The 21,165-nt window shown below is 35.8% G+C and overlaps 1 protein-coding gene across 2 annotated transcripts; it reads right to left on the bottom strand.

The window, feature by feature from the left end:
• Positions 1-636: 636 nt before the first annotated feature.
• LOC148278675 (endocuticle structural glycoprotein SgAbd-2-like) lies at positions 637-21,165 on the bottom strand. Of its 2 annotated transcripts, XM_088231004.1 has the most exons (4): positions 21,147-21,165; positions 18,595-18,731; positions 3,844-3,967; positions 637-992 (listed from the first exon to the last, which is right to left on the bottom strand). In XM_088231004.1, exons 1-4 carry the CDS (start codon positions 21,148-21,150, stop codon positions 694-696), a joined length of 564 nt encoding a protein of 187 aa, XP_088087130.1. In that variant the 5' UTR covers positions 21,151-21,165; the 3' UTR covers positions 637-693. The 2 variants fall into 2 exon arrangements, with proteins under 2 accessions (XP_088087130.1, XP_088087131.1); XM_088231005.1 differs by lacking the exons at positions 18,595-18,731; positions 21,147-21,165 and adding an exon at positions 11,402-11,434.

Genomic DNA, 21,165 nt, shown 5'->3' with positions numbered 1-21,165 from the left:
TGTTTTCTTTGACAATCTGACAGATGGAAAACTAATTCAATTTTTAAGCAATGCATTTGCTACTTACACATGCATTTGCTACTTATATATATATTTGGATAATTTATATACCGCCATTTTTGTGAAAATCACCTCAGGAGCGCTGTACAGCACGTATATAAATATACACAAATATCCCAGCACGTCTTGCAGCTACAGAGCGCATGGACAGTAAGAAATCTATACCCTGTTTCATAAGCCCTGTAGATGCCTAGACTTCTATCTTATCTTCTCGAAAATGTTCTTCATCTCTGTTGTAATACATAACAAAATGTCCATTTTGTAATGATAATGTTCACAAAAAAATATAAATGTCTTTTTTTTGGTAAATAATTGTCTTAAACACACTATAATAGGCTTGTTTTTGCGTTTTAATATCAATTTTCGGAAACAGATTTTGATGATTGCATGAAAACCTGATAAAATCGATTTGATCAGTGATCAGTAATTTCCCATCACTAGTGACATTTGTTTGACAGCTGTCATTTTAATCAAGCAAAATTTTAAGGACTATAGTGGTAACCTTATGTTACATCACCGCGCGCAAAGGGATTATTTACCACAGTCTTTTGAGAGTCAATAAATAAAATAAAATGATCTGGTTGAACGTTTATTTCCATTTCGTATCCATTAAAACTAGCGGCGATTGTTCGCCTAGAGCGGCAGCTCGTCGGGGTAGCTGGCCTCGGCGTCGTCGTAGTTGGAGTCGGCGGGGTCCGGCTTCTTGGTGGCCAGCACGGCCAGCAGCTTCTGGATCTCGATGGGCACGGGCGGCGGCGTGGGGATGTGGTCGCCCACGGGCCGGAAGCCGTTCTCGTCCGCCGTGTAGCGCAGCTGGATGAGCCGGCCCTCCGGGCTCACGTACTGGAACTGGCCCTCCTGCAGCTGCGTCTCGTAGCCGCGCTGGCCGGCGTGCTTGATGATCCCCTGCTCCTCTTGGAAGATGCCATTACCTGCGGATCCACCAATATTATTACTGACGTAGGCATTTTTTTTTCAATTTTATTTATTCATATATATGTACATTACTACGTTTACTGCACACCAAAATAAAACAGGGACGAGTTTGAGTATCGTCTATTGTCTTGTCAACCTTAATAACAAGTCAAGGAATGCTATCTTTGTTTAGTTTTTTATATTTTACTTTTTGTGCTGTTACATGTTCACTTAATTGCCATGCTTACTACTTCTTTGCTCAATGTATTATTATTGCGTTTCTTAAAATTATTTTTTATTACATTTTTTGGTTCGTGTACCTGCACACAAATCTGGATTTTCTCCCAAAACGGGAGTAGGTATATATTTTATTTATATCCCTACAGAGATGAGGTAGAATTTTTTCAAATTCAAGATTCAGGATTATGGATATTCGAGCGTTTACAGGGCTTATGACCTGTCATTGGCTGGGTTAAGTGGCCACTTTATGTAGGTACTACAACATTCCCCATTACGCTTATTTAGCGAATATCCACACCAGGTAACATTTTTGGTTTTTGTATATATGCTACGAATCAAGAACCCATCCCATCCGTCTTGGGAGAAAATCCAGATTTGTGTGCAGGTACACGAACCAAAAAATGTTATAAAAAATCTGGTAAAAATATAAGTAAAAATAAATTGCAGAGTCATCTGCAGGCGTTTACTAGTACTTAATTTAACTCGGAAGAGTCTTAACTACATAAAATAAAGTAATCTGCTAATTAAATACTTAACTTCAATATCAATTCATAGATGGCGCTTCCAACTCGCTTGTGGATGGGTTCTTGATTCGTAGCATATATACAAAAACCAAAAATGTTACCTGGTGTGGATATTCGCTAAATAAGCGTAATGGGGAATGTTGTAGTACCTACATAAAGTGGCCACTTAACCCAGCCAATGACAGGTCATAAACGACAGCCCTGTAAACGCTCGAATATCCATAATCCTGAATCTTGAATTTGAAAAAATTCTACCTCATCTCTGTAGGGATATAAATAAAATATATTATTTTTTATTATTTACTTTTTAAAATCATTCTTACGTTGTTGAAATTCCATTTGTCGATGCGTTTTGAAGCTGCAAGACTTTTTGTGATGTTAGCTATCATATTATGTAAATGTTATCAACTATCAAATATCTAAATTTAGTAAATGGGGTCTAGAATTTCAATCGTCCATGCGCCCAGTAGCTGCGAGACTAGTTGTTATCTAACTTCTAATTTTATAAATTTGCTTTTTATTTAGTTTTTAAAATATCACTTAAACTCTAAACTTCATTGTCAAATAAAAATGTAAATAGGGGCTAGATTTCTTATTGTCCATGCGCTCTGTAGCTGCAAGACGTTCTGTTATCTAGCTCATATATATAATAATTGTAAAATATCATAATTGAAGACGAGGAACTAGAATCCCAACCGTCCATGCGCTCTGTAGCAGCAAGACGTGTTGTGATATTTATTTACTGTACAGCGCCCTTGAGGTGATTTTCACAAAAATGGCGCTATGTAAATTATCCAAACATCATTATTATTATTATTACAAAATGAAATACATATAAAAATAATTAAAATAATAAGCAACATTTTGAGTTTGTCCAAATTTTTGTAGACAAGGACTGGATTCAACTCCTTAGGGGAGCTGTTAATATCAACATATTACAACAGAGATGAAGAAGAAATTAGAGAAGGTAATATAGAAGTCTAAAAATTAAAAAAAAAAAGGTTTTCAGGCGTTGCTCAAATAATTCAATTACACGAATCTCACCCGCATGAATAAAGGTTTCTGCTCGTTAACATCACAAACATCAACAAATGGAAGAATCTAAGGGATATAGATGTTCAAATATGGGCCGAATGGTGAATGTTACGCGGTGTGTAAAGTGGCCGCTTAAACCAGCCAATATTTTTTTTTATTTAACTAAATAATGTTAATTGTACATTGGCGAGCTTATTGCCAAATGGCAATTTCTTCCAACCAACCAATAAAATAAAAGTTGTATTTTTATAATTCAAGTTACAGAACATATTCAATACAAAAAAAGATTAAAAAGCTTAAGATATATAAAAATATAAATAAACGTATTTGTTTAAATAAAAACTATTACTCAATGGAAAAAGGAAAAAAGAGGAAAAGGAAAGGAGGAGAGAAGCGCCCTTGAGGTGATTTTCACGAAAATGGCGCTATATAAATTATCCGAATATATATATATATATTATTAATAACAAATAAAAATACAATATTACACTAAATACAATTTTTTACATTAATCAAATACATATATTTACATTAACGTATGTAGTTATGTAGATATATATATATATTTGGATAATTAATATAGCGCCGTTTTCGTGAAAATCACCTCAAGGGCGCTGTACAATACATAAATATCTCAGCACGTCTTGCAGCTACAGATCGCATGGACGGTTGAGATTCTAGTTCCTCGTCTCTAATTATGATATATACAATACTAAACAATTATGATATATAGGAGCTAGATTACAGCACGTCTTGCAGCTACAGAGCGCATGGACAGTAAGAAATCTAGCCCCTATTTATATATATATATATATATTTTTATTTAACAATGAAGTTTAGAGTTTACGTGATGTTTTAAAAAACGAAATAAAAAACAAATTTACAAAAATAGAAGTTAGATTACAACAAGTCTTGCAGCTACTGAGCGCATGGACGGATATTTCCACACGGACAGTGTGTGATATTTCTATTTTATTCACTCTCTAGGGGGTAGGGGAGATTCAGAATACCACCTCAGGCGCAGCGCCATTCAGAAATGATTATGAATAAACGTATTAAAATACTTTACCTGTCTGATAGAGGTACCTATAATTCTTGTCTTTTTCTATTCCGACGACCTTTTGCTCCGTCTTCAGAATGGGAATGTTAGCGGCTTCAGCCAACACCAAGTAAGCTACGGCCAATATAAATATCTGCAAAAAAAAAAAGTATTAAGTTTTTCAAATGAAACAATACTTTACTCTTGTGTGGCTGTGATGCCACACTAGGGTACGTACAATACAAGACTTGATATATCTCTCCGAAGCTGTATATTTTGCAATATTCAAATGGACATTTGGGAAAACATTTTTGAGAAGGGAATTTGGAAGTCTAGGCATTTACTGGCTGGTTTCAGAGGCTACTTTACATACTCTGTAACATTCACAACTCTGCCCATGTTTGATCATCCACATTTCAACTCTTCCATCTGTTTGTGAAGAAAAAGAGCTGAAACCTTCATCATGAATGACTTCCTAGGAAGGAAGTCCAGCCAGTCTGCAAGAATTTGGACGTACTCTAAAGATTGTTGATTCGAATTGACATTTTCACGCCGGATTTGGAAATAAAATACAATAAAATTTGTATAACTATGGCTGGATTCAATACAATTTTTTTTAAAGTTCAATTTACGCCGATTTGCAATTACGCTGGTTGGTGGCGGCGTGGGATTCCCCGGTTCGGCCGGCACCAGACGACAGCAGCCGCCGCGATTCTAATAGCAGACACACTTACACGTTGTTTTATTCTATTACCGCGTACGCGAGCAGCCTATTGTGTGTGTGAGAAAAAGTTTCCGAGTTAGTTTGTAAGAAAAATGTTTGATTATATTTTTCGGGATTCGGCAACATTACGCGGCGACTTCACGAATGCGCGCGGCGAGAGTGGGGCAAAGGGGGGGGGATTTGGAAACATTCCGATGTATTCAAATATGATTCTACGCTCCTTCTGGACTATTCTTAATTCTATGGAATATATCTTCTTGAATAAAAAAAAATAAAAAAATGGCGATGTCAACGTTTTTCGGCACCTTGTAGCTCAATCACAAATAACTATCGACGTGCTTAAAAACATGCTAAGCATTTGAGCGATCACAACGAACAATAATGAACATGGTAACAAATTATAACAGGGATGGAGAATACCTTAAATAAGGGAATATGAAAGTCTAGGCATTTACAGGGCTTATGACCTGTCATTGGCTGGTTTAAGTGGCCACTTTACACACTGCGTAACACTTACCATTTTGCCTATGTTTGAACATCCATATTTATTAAATTCTTCCATTTGTTGATTTTAGTGAAGTTAAAGAGCTGAAAACTTTATTGTTGTGAAGAGATTCATCTGACTGAATTATTTCCCATACTAGGCAACGCCTGAAAACAATTTTTCTATTTTTAAACTTTTTCTTGGACCAGTTGGTTTCATTACAATATTTGTGTTTACAAATGGAAGAATTGAAGAAATATGGATGTTCAAACATGGACAAAATGGTGAATGTGTTACACAGTGTGTAAATTGGCCACTTAAACCAGCCAATGACAGGTCATAAGCCCTGTAAATGCCTAGACTTCCATATTCCCTTATTTAAGGTATTCTCCATCCCTGTTGTAATTTGTTAATCTTAATGACTCCCGAGCGGGTGAAATCCAGTCTTTTGTCTACGAACATTTAGACAAACTCAAATATTGTAACAATGAACATGCTTAAGTTATCGCAGTCATAAGTCAACGTGTGTGTAATCTCTAAGTCAACGCTCGTGTCGGCTTGTTTTTTGTTTTCCTCGTAAATAAATACAGTTCACTGGCGAAAAATCGGCGTTTACAACAACAACAACAAATAACAAACCATCACGCCGTTTCCCCGTAGGGGTAGGCAGAGAGGATAGAACGCCATAACACTCTATCTTGGCATACAGACCTCGCTTCCTCTACATTCATACATCTTCTTATGCACGCACGCCGATTATTCCTACTTTTGACATGTCCATCTTCAAGTATTTGATGGACTCGATCGTGCCATGTCTTTCTCGGTCTTCCTCGTTTTCTGCATCCATCAACATTTGCATCGTAGATCCTTTTAGCCGCTCTTTCGCTGTCCATTCGCTCTACATGTCCAAACCGACGCAGCGCCCCTTTCTTGATTCTGTCAATAATGCGTGTCTCAGCCTTACACACTTCACGGATCTCGACATTTGTGCACCTATCATACATCGTTTTACCACACATTCGCCCGAGGGATCGCATTTCGACAGCATTCAACCTACTTTCATCATTATTTTTCCAATTCCATACTTCGCTCCCATACATTAGAGTTGGAACTAGAACTCCGTTGTGAACTGCTAGTTTAGCCTCCTGCGATAAACATTTGTTTGCCAAAGTAGATTTTAGTGCACCGTTCACCCTGTTCCCGGCACTCACCCTCCTTTCCGTCCCTAGTAAACATACTTCCCGGGTACACAGATTCTCCTACCTGATTCAGAATATCTCCGTTCACGCTGGTCTCACATTTAGTTATATTTTCATCCCTTTCAAAAACCATCACTTTGGATTTATCAACATTCATAAGCAAATCGCTTTTCTTGCATACATCGTAGACTTTTACTATAGGCGTTTACTATAAAAAATAATATAATATATTGCGTTTGAAAAATAGTAAGGAGTATCTAATACTCGTTACTATTTAATAAAAAATTACAAAAAGGCATTTTTGAAAAAAAAATAAAAAATAATAATGATCTCAGAATGTAGTAAATTCTTAATGTTTAGGACAAGCAGTCCTCCTACCCAGCCGCTTCCCCTACCCGCGCCTGGTGCGTATCGCTTTGTTGGCCAAGTACGTTTTCATCGCTTTTTTTGTCGGGGAGGCTGTATAATCGGCGAGCGTGCATTAGAAGATGTATGAATGTGAGCGAGGTTTGTACGCAGACAGAGTGGCGTTCTATCCTCTGCGCCTACGGCGCGTGTGTGGCGGTTTGTCTGCCCGTTTTGTGTATGTAAGCATTATGTAACATGGGTGAGCCTTATCGAATTTTTACACAACAGAAGAGTCTTTAAGTAATATTACTAATGTTATGACACAGACGCATATCAACCCGTCCTTGGCATACAAAATACCAGTTTTTGTATGCAAATTGATTTATTTACCGACACACAAACCCATCCATTACAGACGAACAGGATACATCATTATTTGTTTAAATAATGCTTTAAACAATTTATTATTACACGGCGTCAGAGCGACGAAGCCACATTTGACTGTCTGTAAACAAAAAACAATACTTGTAGGCACCTTGTAGCTCAACCACAAATAACAATCGACGTGCTTAAAAACATGCTAAGCATTTGAGCGATCACAACGAACAATAATGAACATGGTAACAAATTACAACAGGGATGGAGAATACCTTAAATAAGGGAATATGAAAGTCTAGGCATTTACAGGGCTTATGACCTGTCATTGGCTGGTTTAAGTGGCCACTTTACACACTGTGTAACATTCACCATTCTGCCCATGTTTGAACATCCACATTTCCTGGTAAAAGGAGAAGTATAAAAATTGGAAAATTGTTTTCAGGCGTTGCCTAGTAGGTGATTTGGCTCAGCCGGCCGAATCTCACCCGCGTGATAAAGGTTTCGGCTGTTTTTTACTTGGCTGTGTCTCAGCCTTACACAGTTCACGGATCTCGACATTTGAGCACCTATCGTACGTCGTCTTCCACACATTCGCCTGAGGGATCGCATTTCAACAGCATTTTTTCCAATTCCATACTTTGCTCCCATACATTAGAGTTGGCGCTAGGGAGATATTCAGATCTAAATTTGTCGCATTTACTTAACAAAAGTCAACAGATGGAAGACTTAAGGAAATGTGGATGTTCAAACATGGGCAGAATGGTGAATGTTACACAGTGTGTAAAGCGGCCACTTAAACCAGCCAATGACAGGGCATAAGCCCTGTAAATGCCTAGGCTTGCATATCCCCTTCTCAAAAATTTTCCCTCCCTGTTGAAATAAATTTAAATATGAACAACTCCCTAGGGAGGAAATCCAGCCGGTCTGCAAGCATTTGGACATAGTCAAACATTGATGCTTGATTATGTTCAATCTTAAGAGAAAACGCAGGATAGAACGCCACATAATTCTATCTTTGCATTCAGATATCGCTTCTCTACATTAATAGATCTTCTCATGCACGACTTTTACCGCATCCATATTAACATTCGCATTGTAAATATTTTTAGCTATGCTTTCTTCGTCCATCCGCTCTGCGTGTCCCAACCAGCGCAGAGGTCTTTTTTACACATTATAGATATTTAAAATTGGCGCGTCTCTATATTGTTTCGTTTTGAAAAAAATGGTTAATTATGGGAACTAGAAACATCCACATGTAAAAAAACACAGTTTTATTTTCTGTCTACATAATTACAAATATTACTATTTTTAACTCTTAAAAGACTGTGATAAATAATCCCTTTGCGCGCGGTGATGTAACATCGTGTTACCACTAGTAAAAGACGGAATAATTTAAAGTTCAAAAATTGAAAAAAAAAACATTGAGACACTGTTTAATAATCCCTTTTCCATTATTTGTGCAAATAAACATATAATTTAAATAAATTAATAATCATAAATACGCCGCTCAGATTACGCGCGTGCGTTTCCCATCACTGTTATCAACCGGCTGAAATCTGAATCTATTTTACACTTTACTTACTTTTGTTTTTGTCTCTTTCACACTAACACCCGCCATAGAACAGCGTTTCTGTCTTCCTTGTGATGAGTTCTATCTTCATGCTCTTTCTTATACATATGTGTTGCTGAATTAGCGGACACTCTTTTTTCGCGTAGCGAGGATAAATATTTTTTGTATTAATATCCAGCGTAGTTGTACAAAATTCACTTTCCAAATCCGGTGTGAAAATGTCAATTTGAAGATTACGAAAAATACGAATTCATCATTTAAAAAAAAAAAGAGAGATATATCAAGTCTTGTGTCCTATGTCGACTATTGTGACATCACAGCCACACAAGTGTTAAAAACGCAAAAACACCGAAACAGACAATTTTATTCTGATACACTGTCTAAAAAAAGAATAAAATCGGTTCAGTTTTAAGGTGCGGAAAACGGTAGAGCGAAACGTCGATTTTGTCTATTCTATCAAAAGGTTCGAGCACCTATTAATCCAAATTCTCTGTCCCCACAATTTATCTAAACCAAAACGCAAAAACAATAATGTATACGTACATATAAAGGGATTTTGCGTATTATCCAATTAAAATCTACAACCTACTTCCACTATCTATTGAAACAATTAGTAACAAGAAAATGTTCAAAAAGGCTATAAAAAAAGTGGATAGTGGAGCTGGGTGAACCCGCGGAAGTTTTTAGTTTAGGTTTTATTCGTGGACTTGCGAGTGCTTAAAAAAAGGGGAAATAAACCACTGTGCTCCATATATGGGGCACTCTGAACGATGTTATCTAAATACAGATTCAAGAACTATTCTTACTCAAATGAAAGACATAAACCCCACAGTACACCACATACAAATAATAGATCCTCAACACAAAGACAACTTAAACAAATATTTTATTTTATTTCATTTTTTGCACCACAACAGGCCAGGAGGCCCAATTACAGTGGTGAATTACATTACAGAACAACCGGCGTGAGAAAAATCACATTCTTAATTTTTGTGTTCTCACCGGGAATCGAACCCGGAACCTTCCGTGCGTGAGTCAAGCGTCTTGACCACTACACCACGGAAGCCGCCATACAAACTAATACCACTTTCGGACAAAGGGATTTTGAGTATTATTCAATTAAAATCTATAACCTACTTCCACCATTTATTAAAACAATTAGTAACAAGAAAATGTTCAAAAAGGCTATTAAAAAAAGTGGATAGTGGAGCTGGGTAGAAGTAAAATGGATTGTCTCATTCGCCCAAACCAATATTGAATCAACTGCCCCACAAGTGTATAGCTTATGTTAGGTTTTTGTTCTTTCATTGTGCGTTTTGTAATATAAATAATATAGATGTACATAAATACTTAGTGTTTAAAACTGTCTGAACATTTTGTTAATTATCTCTGTTTATTAAGTTAGTCTTCTTTGTTTATTCTCAAATGTAAAAATATTTTTAAAAAATATGTATATTGTTAAGCGTCCTCGGCACGGGTGACCCCAGTGAGGTCACATTATTTTTATTATTAATTATAGTCTGTAAGACAAAAATATGGATAAATAAATAAATTCAACAATGTTTGAGTATGCCCAAATGCTTGCAGACTAATGTTACACAGTGTGTAAAGTGACCACTTAAACCAGCCAATGACAGGTCATACGCCCTGTAAATGCCTAGACCTCCATATTCCCTTCTCAAAAATGTTTTCCCTCTCTTTTGAAATAAATTTAAATATTAATATTTCTCTACGGAGGAAATCCAGCCAGTCTGCAAGCATTTGGACATATTCAAAGATTGTTGAACAATATTTTGAGTTTGTCCAAATTTTTGTAGACAAGGACTGGATTCAACTCTCTGGAAAGCTGTTAACATTAACGTTTTACAACAGAGATGAAGAACATTTTAGAAAAGTAACATAGAAGTCTAGGCGTCTACAGGGTTCATGTCCCGTCATTGGCTGGTTTAAGTGGCCACTTTACACACTGTGTAACATTCACCATTCTGCCCAGATTTGAACATCTATATTCCTTAGATTCTTTCATCTGTTGATGTTCGTGAAGTTGAAGAGCTGAAACCTTTATTTATGCGGGTGAGATTCGTCTGAATCATTGAATTTCACCTACATGTTGAAAAATTCACCTGGTCTAATAAATTTAAATATATAAATATCTAATTTGGACTAAATACAATAATTGAATATCAAACTTTCGACTGTGTTCATTTTAATATATCTAGCAAGCACTTAAATCTAGCAATAACGAAGCACTGCCGGGTTCAGCTCGTCCAAACGAAAAAAAAAAAAAAAATACAATATGATTTTATTTTATTTTGACTATCTCTTCGTTCTAAAGACGAGAGAACCCTTTTAATATCCTTTCATCGCTCTAATTTTCTTGCCTCCTTTTTCACAGTAGTAGCCGCTCGATTGTGGAATAATCTACCCTCTAATATTAGAGACGCCCCTTCTTTATTTACATTTTAGTCAACATTGAAATGTCACAATCTGAATATTTAAATTGTTCCCTTTTCTTTCCTTCCAATCCCCTCTCCTTTTTTATAGTATAGTGTAAATTATTTTATATTTTTATTTTGTTAATCTCTGTTATTTATTTTTGTATAAAATTGTAAGATTCAATATGTCCATGTACTTGTAATTTTCTCAAACTGAACGTTTTGGGTAGGCAGGAAGAAATCGCCTAAAGGCAATATGCCCGCCCTCGTGTGTATAAAATTGTATGTGTATATAAAGCGTTAAATAAATACGTATTTATACCATTGTAAAAATTGAAAAAAAATTTTTTTGGCGTAGTTCAATAGTCTATCAACGAATTAAAAAAAAAAAATAAACACTGAATTTCCTCGCTGTATTAATCGATTCGTCCGGACAGGTATTTCACTCACCTGTGTCTTCATGGTGACGGGTTAAATAACACTGCGGCCGTATAGGCCAAATAGTTTATTATATAATAGTATTTTCTTGACATTTTGTGTACGAAATTACATCAGTACGAGAATCAAGTTATTAGTCAATGTTGTCTCTGGACGAAACTGATTTTCACAGCGTTCCCGCGTGCCCAAAAATTTGTAGACATCGGCATGTGGAGCAGTTGATTCAACATTGGTTTGGGCGAATGAGACAATCCATTTTACGTCTACCCAGCTCCACTTTTTTTATGGCCTTTTTGAACATTTTCTTGCTACCGCGAAACCGTCCAATTTTGCCCGCTTTTTTGCAATTATGTTGATTTTCTTCATAATAATGTATTTTGTGCTTTACTTCTTAATTACGACCTTGGTAATCATTGCATTGGGTTAAAATTGTAAATTCAGTCATATTTAAATGCGATTTCAAGCAATTTAAAATTTTGATGGCGGGCAAAGTTACCTGCATGTTCCTCCATGTTTGCCCGCAACCATTATTTGTTAAACTGTAGCTCATATGGCGTTCTTGTCTAAGAACTATTTTATTGAATTATTAATTGAAGGGCAAAATTGTCGTTTGAGCATATTTTCAATAGCTAACTAATAAAATATTCGTCTAAAAACAAATTTACCCGCCAAACTTGACTTGTTTTCATACAAGCAATTTATAGGCCTTAGGGTTGTCAAAATCTGGTAGATAACTTAAGAAAAATTAATAAATCTTAACATATTACAACAGAGATGAAGAACATTCAAGAGAAGGTAATATAGAAGTCTAGGCATCTAAAGGGCTTATGACCTGTCAATTTATTTATTTATTTAGAATTTCACAGTTTTAAAATGTACAGAGTTTATTTGTTTCAGGTCCCGACTAGCTAGGAAATTCCTGTGTTTAGGAAGGACCTTATTTTTTTCATGTGTTTTTTTCAAATTTTTTATTTCATTAAATGATGCTTAATAAATTAAAAGAATAAAATAACATTAGAAAAAATCAATATAAATATAAATTAGAAAACATGCAAGTAATAATAATAAAAATTGAATCATAAAAATAAATTAGAAATATGCCATTAATAGTAAATAAATGAGACACAATTATTATAAATTATAAAACATACCGATAATAATCAAAATTGAACCACAAATACACATTGTAAAATATAAAATTAGTAATTAAGAAATTAAACAAAAATATAAATTGGAAAACATACCGATAATAATAAAAATTGAAGCTTAAATACAAATTTGAAAATATATCGTTAGTAATTAAAAATTGAAGAACAAAAAAAAATTACAGAATATACCATTTATAATTTTTTTTAAAAATAAGATACGGTTAAAATACTAGTATTAAAAAGATGGCTGTAAATTTTTGTAGTCCTTGTCTACAAAAATTTGGACAAACTCAAAATATTGTTGATAAATTACCTAGTCCACGAAGAAGTATAGAAATTGAAAAAATAACATTTTCAGGCGTTGCCTAGTATGTAGGTGAAATAATTCAATTAGATGAATCTCACTCGCATAAATAAAGGTTTCAGCTCTTTAACTTCACAAACATCAACAGATGAAAGAATTGAAGGAATATAGATGTTCAAATATAGGCAGAATGGTGAATGTTACACAGTGTGTAAAATGGCCACTTAAACCAGACATAATTCTACATTACCTTTTCTTAAATGTTCTTCATCTCTGTTGTCATATGTTAATATAAACAGCTCCCCAGGGAGTTGAATCCAGTCCTTGTCTACAAAAAATTGGACAAACTCAAAATATTGTTAAACTAATTGTTAAAATAAGAAAGTGACAACCCTAACATATTTTTTCGTTTGGGCGAAATTGACAACCCGGAGGCTCAACTTATGCCTTTTAATTTGCCAATCGTCATAAGTCTTGATTTAAGCTACTGACGGCACATAATATAAACGGGAAATGATCTAAAAACCGTTGTCTATATTATGCAACAAGAAAAACGTACTTATGTCTTTGCTATTGAGCAGTATATTAAAAAAACACAGAGTCGTAATTGGCCCGCAACAAATTACACGCGCACTCCGACGTTCTGACAAGCCACTGAGTAAAATTAGTGACTAAAGCTTCTGAGGGAAGTTAACTAACTAACTAACTAACCATCACGCCATTTCCCCGGAGGGTAGGCAGAGAGGATAGAACGCCACACCACTCTGTCCTGGTACACTTCCTTTGCTTCCTTCACATTCATACATCTTCTCATGCACGCACGTCGACTATTCCGACTTTTCACATGACCACTTTCCAAGAATTTGTTGTACTTTTTCAAGAATTTGTTATATAAACTAAGGTTAGTGACATAAATCTACTTTCATCCTTAATGTACCAAATTTACCGAAATCAAATGGAAATATATTTATTAAAGGTTGATCATAGATTAGACTTTTTGGGCAAAATTGGACGGTTTCGCGGTAGTTGTCCGCTGACAGACGCACAAGAATCATTGCGACCGTATTTACGCCTTAAGCTCACAATATAGCAAGTTCCTAATCCTGTCGGATTCCTTGAGTGCCTTACAAAAAATCAAATCCCCTCCATCCTTTTATCCCGAGGATGAGCTCTGCGTGGAAACTCGATTTCTTCTTTCTTTATCAGAGGCATCCAATAAGAGTATTGTTATGTCTGGATCCCTAGCCATTGTGGTATTCCCGGTAACGAAAAAGTGGACGCGTTAGCAAAGGAGGCGGTCCACTCCGGGGATCCTGCCTATGGTAATTTACTACCACTAGGTGATCTCCTTGTTATGACGAAGGAGAAGCAACTTCGCACATGGCAAGAATATTGGGTAGCCTCTTCCCAAGCCAAGGGTAAACATCTTTTCCAACTGAAACCAAATGTAACAGAAAAGCCTTGGTTTTCCAAAGTGAATCTGAACAAGTTCGAGACATCCTCCATATGCAGAATGCGCATTGGGCACTGCTGCAATGGTTCTCACCTGTTCAGAATCCATGTCCGGGACTCTGCCATTTGCGAATGTCAGCTAGATGAGGAAGATTTAAACCATATTTTTTTTGGATGCCCCATAAATGATTGTTATCCTGATTTCCTATCCGACCTCTCTGATATTAATATCCCATTCCCTATTCATATTCTAACTCTCCTGTCCCCACCCAATAAACGTGTATTTAAAATCCTATGTAAATATCTAGTTGTAAATGGTGTAAAGCTGTAAATATGTTTTATTATTATATGTTTATATTATATTAAATACTAACATACTAACTTGTACATATTATATTACTAACATACTACTACTACTACTACTACCATCACGCCATTTCCCCGTAGGGGTAGGCAGAGAGAATGGACCGCCACACACGTCTATCCTGGCATACACTCCTAGCCTCTTCCACATTCATACATCTTGTCATACATGCCCTTCGGTTCTGTCTGCTTTTGACATGACCAGACTTAAGATTTTGGTTTATCTGATCATGCCACGTCTTCCTCGGTCGTCCTCGTCTAACGTTGCCGTTCATTTTTGCCATATATACTTGTTTTACCATTCTCTCGTCGTCCATTCGTTCTACGTGACCAAACCATCTCAGAGACCCTTTCTTAATCTTATCAATTATACTTGTCTCAGATTTACACTCTCGCCTGATTTCATCATTCGTAACCCTGTCATACATTGATTTCCCACACATTCGTCTAAGAGATCGCATTTCAACCGCGTTCACTCGGCTTTCATCCTTCCTCTGCCAGTTCCATGTTTCACTTCCATACATAAGTGTTGGGACTAAAACTCCGTTGTGCACTGCCAGTTTAGCTTCGATTGACATATTTTTATTAGAAATTACTGTGCTTAGTGCTCCGTTCATTTTGTTGCCCGCATTCACTCTTCTTTCAACATCTTTTTCTACTCTTCCATCTCTTGAAAACATGCTTCCCAGGTACACAAATTCTTCTACTTGCTCGAGACATTCGTTGTTTACATTTATTATGCAGTCAGTAACCTCACTATCCCTTTCAAATACCATCACTTTTGACTTACCTTCGTTCATCGCCAATTCGCTCTCCAGGCATACATCATACATTCTAGAGACTATTTGCTAACATATGTAAAAAAAAAAACAATTTGTATATATATGTAAAAAAAAAACAAAAATACTCGACACTGGCCAGAACACCCGAGTTGAGATGTGAAAAGGCCATGAAAAAACGAAGAAGAAGAAGAAGAAGACCGTATTTAAAACGAAACAGCTGAAGTGGTCCACTGATGCTTCTGTGGCTCACTTCACCCCGTATTACAATACACATGTTTCTTCATATAACTGTTTTTATTGGCTTAAGTCGTTTATATAATAAATACACAAATCGTTTGTAATTGCGGCTCTGATAGCGGGCAGAAGTAGAGACTCCGACGCGCGAATAATTATCTATTGACATTTATCTTAAATCAATTCGAATTGAATATTCGTAAAGCGGAATTTCTAGTTTTTTAGAAATCGCGCCCGGCTCAGGCGGACCAAATGTTGTAGCAAAAATTGCAAAACAAACATTTTTTCTTTCGTAAACAATTTGTACAGAGCAAAACCTCGTGCGGTCCGACTTTTCTTCATACGAACGTATTCGCGTATTTTATCCCTGGATCTTGCTACTGGAGAAAATATTTTTTACACACTACATATTTACATAAATAGCTTCATACGGAAGTTGGAACTTTACAAAAACCATTAAAAACGCTCAATCACAAATAACCATCGAAGTGCTAATGAGCGACGTGATAACAATTTCTCGATCACAATGCAACATCCGCAAATGTCAAAATATTTACGTTTCGCGACGTATAATCCTGCTGTGCAATCACACATTTGAATTTCACCGGTGCAAATATAGAAAATATTCCAAAACCGCATATTTTTATTTATTTATTTACTAACAATATTTGAGTTAGTCCAAATTTTTGTAGACGAGGACTGTATTCAACTCTCTGGGGAGCTGTTTATATTAACATATTACAACAGAGATAAAGAACATTTAAGAGAAGGTAATATAGAAGTCTGGGCATCTACAGGGCTTAGATCCTGTCAATGGCTGGTTTAAGTGGCCACTTTACACACTGTGTAACATTCACCGTTCTGCGTATATTTGAACATCTATATTCCTTCAATTCTTTCATCTGTTGATGTTTGTGAAGTTAAAGAGCTGAAACCTTTAATCTTCCTTCCTTTCTTTTATATTACCTTCTCTTAAATGTTCGTCATCTCTGTTGTAATATGTTAATATAAACAGCTCCCCAGGGAGTTGAATCCAGTCCTTGTCTACAAACATTTGGACAAACTCAAAATTTTGTTAATAAATCCACCTGGTCCATGAAGAAGTATAGAAATTGAAAAAATAACATTTTCAGGCGTTGCCTAGTCTAGTATGTAGGGGAAATAATTCAATTAGATGAATCTCACCCGCATAAATAAAGGTTTCAGCTCTTTAACTTCACAAACATCAACAGATGAGGGAATTGAAGGAATATAGATGTTCAAATATGGGCAGAATGGTGAATGTTACGCAGTGTGTAAAGTGGCCACTTAAACCAGCCATTGACAGGATCTGAGCCCTGTCGATGCCCAGACATCTATATTACCTTCTCTTAAATGTTCTTCATCTCTGTTGTAATATATTAATTTTTATTTATTATTTATCACGCTGTTTATTGCGTTTAGCCGGTGGTTAGCGAGCCAAATGTCAAGAAAAGCAGTCGCCATGGATAATGCAATTTAATTTTCACTTTTTTGTATTAGATACTCCTTACTATTTTGCAAATGCAATATATTGTATTATTTTTTACAGTAAACGCCGATTTTTCGCTAGTGAACTGTATTTATTTACGAGGAAAACAAAAAACAAACCGACACGCGTTGACTTAGAGATTACACACGCGTTGACTTATGACTGCGATAACTTAAGCATGTTCATTATTGTTCATAGTGATCGTTCAAATGCTTAGCATGTTGTTAAGCACAACGATAGTTATTTGTGATTGAGCTACAGTTCTATCTGCCGTCTTCGGACGTACATTATCCTAAAGGCGAATCGTTTAAATAAGCGATTATGCACAGCGTACCTATAATTTATTATTTTTATCTTAAGAGAAAAAGTAGTAAGACTCAATGGTGTATAGTAGACTTTGTAGGAGTGGAAGCGGGAGAGAGGTGTTTATAATAGAATTTGATTCAGTGATCGCTTGAAAGAAGACAACTTGTTATCAAAGAAATCAAGACTGGTATGTTTGTTGGTAGACCGGAGAATTCTGGGCATAGGGGAATGGAAACCATAGTTAGTTCTATGGTTATCGGTATGAAAGAGTCAGTTTTGTCTGAGGTTTCTAGTTGGGATATTTAATTTTATCGAGCTCAGTAGTTCGGGCGCATCAAAGAGTGAGTTGAGAATTTCAAATAGGACTAGAAGGTCGGATTTGTTTCGACGGTCTTGAAGAGAAGATATATTTAAGGTAGTTTCTAACTCATTATACGTATATCGGTCTCTGGATAAGCCCAACCTCCAGCCCATCTTTCTCAAAAATCGATGTTGAACTGATTCAATATTCTTGATGTGAACATCATAATATGGAGACCAGATAACGGAGGAGCATAGGAACTAGGGAACAGAAGAGAGCTTTAAGGGTATTGATATTTTGAAGTCAGTTGTGGTTCTGTTAATAAATCCAAGGAGTTTTAAGGATTTATTGATAACATGTTCGATATGAATTGTAAAAGAAAGTTTAGTTACAAGTTTAGTGACAGATAGAAGAGTTGAGGAAATGTGGAAGTTTAAACATGGGCAGAATAGAGAATATTACACGGGGTTTGAAGTGGCCACTTAGACCAGCCGATGACAGGTCATAAACCCTGTCATATTCCCTACTCAAAAGGTTTTTTTCTCTGTTGCAACAAATATATCAATTTGTTTAAGTCAAGTTGCGAGGCAAGGTTATCATGTCGGGTTTTTATTAATAATTATGTAAATAAGAGGCTCTGAGAGAATACTCGTAAATATTAACAATTCACACGCCAATATCATAAATCATTTTTGATAGGCAGCTATTTAGAATGTCGGGTCTGTTAAAAAATAAGGAAATCGTACGATTTTGACATTTAAAAGGGCAGTTCTTTCAAAATCACGTAATAAAAAATAATAATTACATGTCGTCCACGAAGATCCTCCAAGCATCTATGTCGGCTGCCAGCTTCTGTGCGTCCTCCCGTGTCAGGTGCGTGTCCCGTGGTTCTGACACGAATTAACGACAAACAGTCAGCAGCGGACGTCCAGTGGTGGTATTCTGCATCGTCTCCGTCCCCCAGAGAGTGGTTAATTTGCTGATAATTCGATTGATGCCTAGATGCTCTTACATGTAATTTGAGCAGAATCCAGCCACATTATCTGTGCATCTAGGCGTTCGTTTTCAAAGCTGACAATTACGTCAGAATTTAGTTCGACTTTAAAATCGACTTCTTTCTCCCTCATATTTCCAATAAGTAGGCTTCTAATTGATATAATTTTAATGGGCGGTCTCCGATGTGTAGTGGTCAAGACGCTTGACTCACACACGAAAGGTTCCTGTTTCGATTCCTGGTGATTTTTCTTACGCCTAGGTGTTTTGTGATGTAATCACCATTGTAGTTGGGCCCTCCTGGCCTGTTGTGGTGCAAATAATAATAATTTTGAATTCGAATTAAATTCCGACATAATTGTCAGTTTTTAAAACGAGCGGCTAGATGCAAAAAATAATTCCGCTAGATTCTGCCCTATTAACATATTAGAGTATCTAGGCGTAAGGAAGTTGCCACTATAAAAAAATATTAGTTATTCCAGTTTTTTTATCTGTTTTACCATCTTTCTAAGTGTACGTATCGAGGCGTTAAAAGAGCCGGCTTTGTGATCAACCCGTAGATAAATCCGAATCGGGTTGTGGTCCTGTGGCTAGTGTCTCGGACTCACGGACCAAAGGTACGTGGTTCGAATCCTACTCTACCCCAACTTGATTCCCATTTTCTCATAGTGAGTTATTTACAACTCGTTGAAAATGGCCCTCAAAATTAAATATTTGGTTAAAACATAAGAACGCAAATATTTATTTTCTAAAAAAAAAAAAAAAACTCAGACGGTCGTTAGGCGTACCGTCTAGGTAATTGCCAAAAATTATATAAAAATCATGTTTATGAAAAAAATTATTCCAGCGAGCAATTTTATTCCGTTTTCGAGTCAAACGTCTTGACCACTTCACCACGGAGAACGCCTTTAAAAATTAAATTAATTAAAAGCCTATTAGAAATATAAAGAAGAAAGAAGTCAATTTTAAAGTCAAATTAAATTCCGACGTAACCGTCAGTTTTGAAACCGAACGCCTAGATGCACAGATAATGTGGATAGATTCTGCCCAATTAACATATAAGAACATCTAGGCGTCAAAATGTTGCCTCTATAAAAAAAAATGTGATTATATTTTTCCCATCTGTTATACTATCTTCCTGAGTGCACGAATTGAGACGTCAAAGGAGCCGGGTTTGTAATCGTTCGGTAGATAAATACAGACAAAAATTGACAAGAGTCATACAAAAAATATGTTCAAGCGAGCATTTTTTGCATGAATTGGGATTTATTGGAGTTTATAATCGCTTTGAAGTGACCACTAATGATAACTATTTTCTAACTAACTATTTCGTACTTAAGTAAGAAAATTAGTCCAATTAAATTTTATAATGTGCATTAAACCTTATTTAATAAGCATCTAAGGGCGTGAGTTGCACTTTGTTTAGTGATAAATGGGGAGCATTGTTAATGAGCCATTGTTTTTGTCAATATTCGCAGGGCGCTCGACGGAATCAGTTCCGCGGAGTGTAAACTTTTTACATTTCGGTAGTTTTAAAACGTGTTGGAATTTGTAATGTGATTAAATTAGATCTTTACTAACAAAAAAATAATTTTATCATTATAGATAATTAACTAAATGTTCAGACAATTATAAACTTCAAACCTCGGTTGAGGGTCAAAAGCAGTATGGAATATTCTTTTGAATATTTTTCACGTTTTTAAACTTTTTACACCCGTTTTACTTTGATTATAAAAATAATACAAAACTTCATGCGTCATTGGCTCTCTCTAATGTCCATGTACTTGTAATTTTCTCAAACTGAACGGTTTAAGTTGGTAGGAAGATATTGCCTTAAGGCAATATACCCGCCCTTATATGCATATAAATTGTATATGTATATAAAGTGTTAAATAAATAAATAAAATATGAAGACAAATATAAACGCATGCAAAAAAAATCCGTAAATTATTTACTCTCAAGGGGATATAAAAGATTCTTAGAGATCTATAATCCAGCGGTAGAAAGAAATGGGCTGATAATTCTACACTGTTATATTTTAATGTTTCTAGACTTGCCCCTGAAGCGTAAGACCTTCCATGTAACAAAAATGATGTAGATACACTGAACTTATACGTCGATGCAGTGCCCAATGCACTTAAGCGCGGATAGGGGAAATGACGATGTTGAATTTTTTACTAAGTAGGTACTTATGTCTCTTTTTTTTTTCTTGACACAAATTGAACTTATGTGTCTATGATATTTTTGGTTTCCATCTATGGTTTGTATTGCAAATGGCCGACACCCTAACGTATTATGACGTTGGCTGACGCGTCCTGACTGTTAGAGGTTGTGACAATTACCACAAATTGAGCCTTTACTTACCCATTTATATATTTGAACT

This window comes from Micrasema longulum, unplaced genomic scaffold, assembly GCF_059751315.1.
Source record: "Micrasema longulum isolate JH-2025_06_02 unplaced genomic scaffold, ASM5975131v1 h1tg000842l, whole genome shotgun sequence".
Lineage (NCBI taxonomy): Eukaryota > Metazoa > Arthropoda > Insecta > Trichoptera > Brachycentridae > Micrasema > Micrasema longulum.
Note: the sequence above shows the minus strand (reverse complement) of the source record. Positions and strands in the feature narration are given on the sequence as shown.

Excerpts from the sequence above, each read along its gene's own strand:
- LOC148278675 (XM_088231004.1), bottom strand. Across the intron at positions 3,968-18,594 it reads AGGATCTTCGTGGACGACAT|ATATTTATATTGGCCGTAGC; the intron begins GTAATTATTATT and ends TTTTTTTTGCAG. Across the intron at positions 993-3,843 it reads TAGGTACCTCTATCAGACAG|GTAATGGCATCTTCCAAGAG; the intron begins GTAAAGTATTTT and ends GTGGATCCGCAG.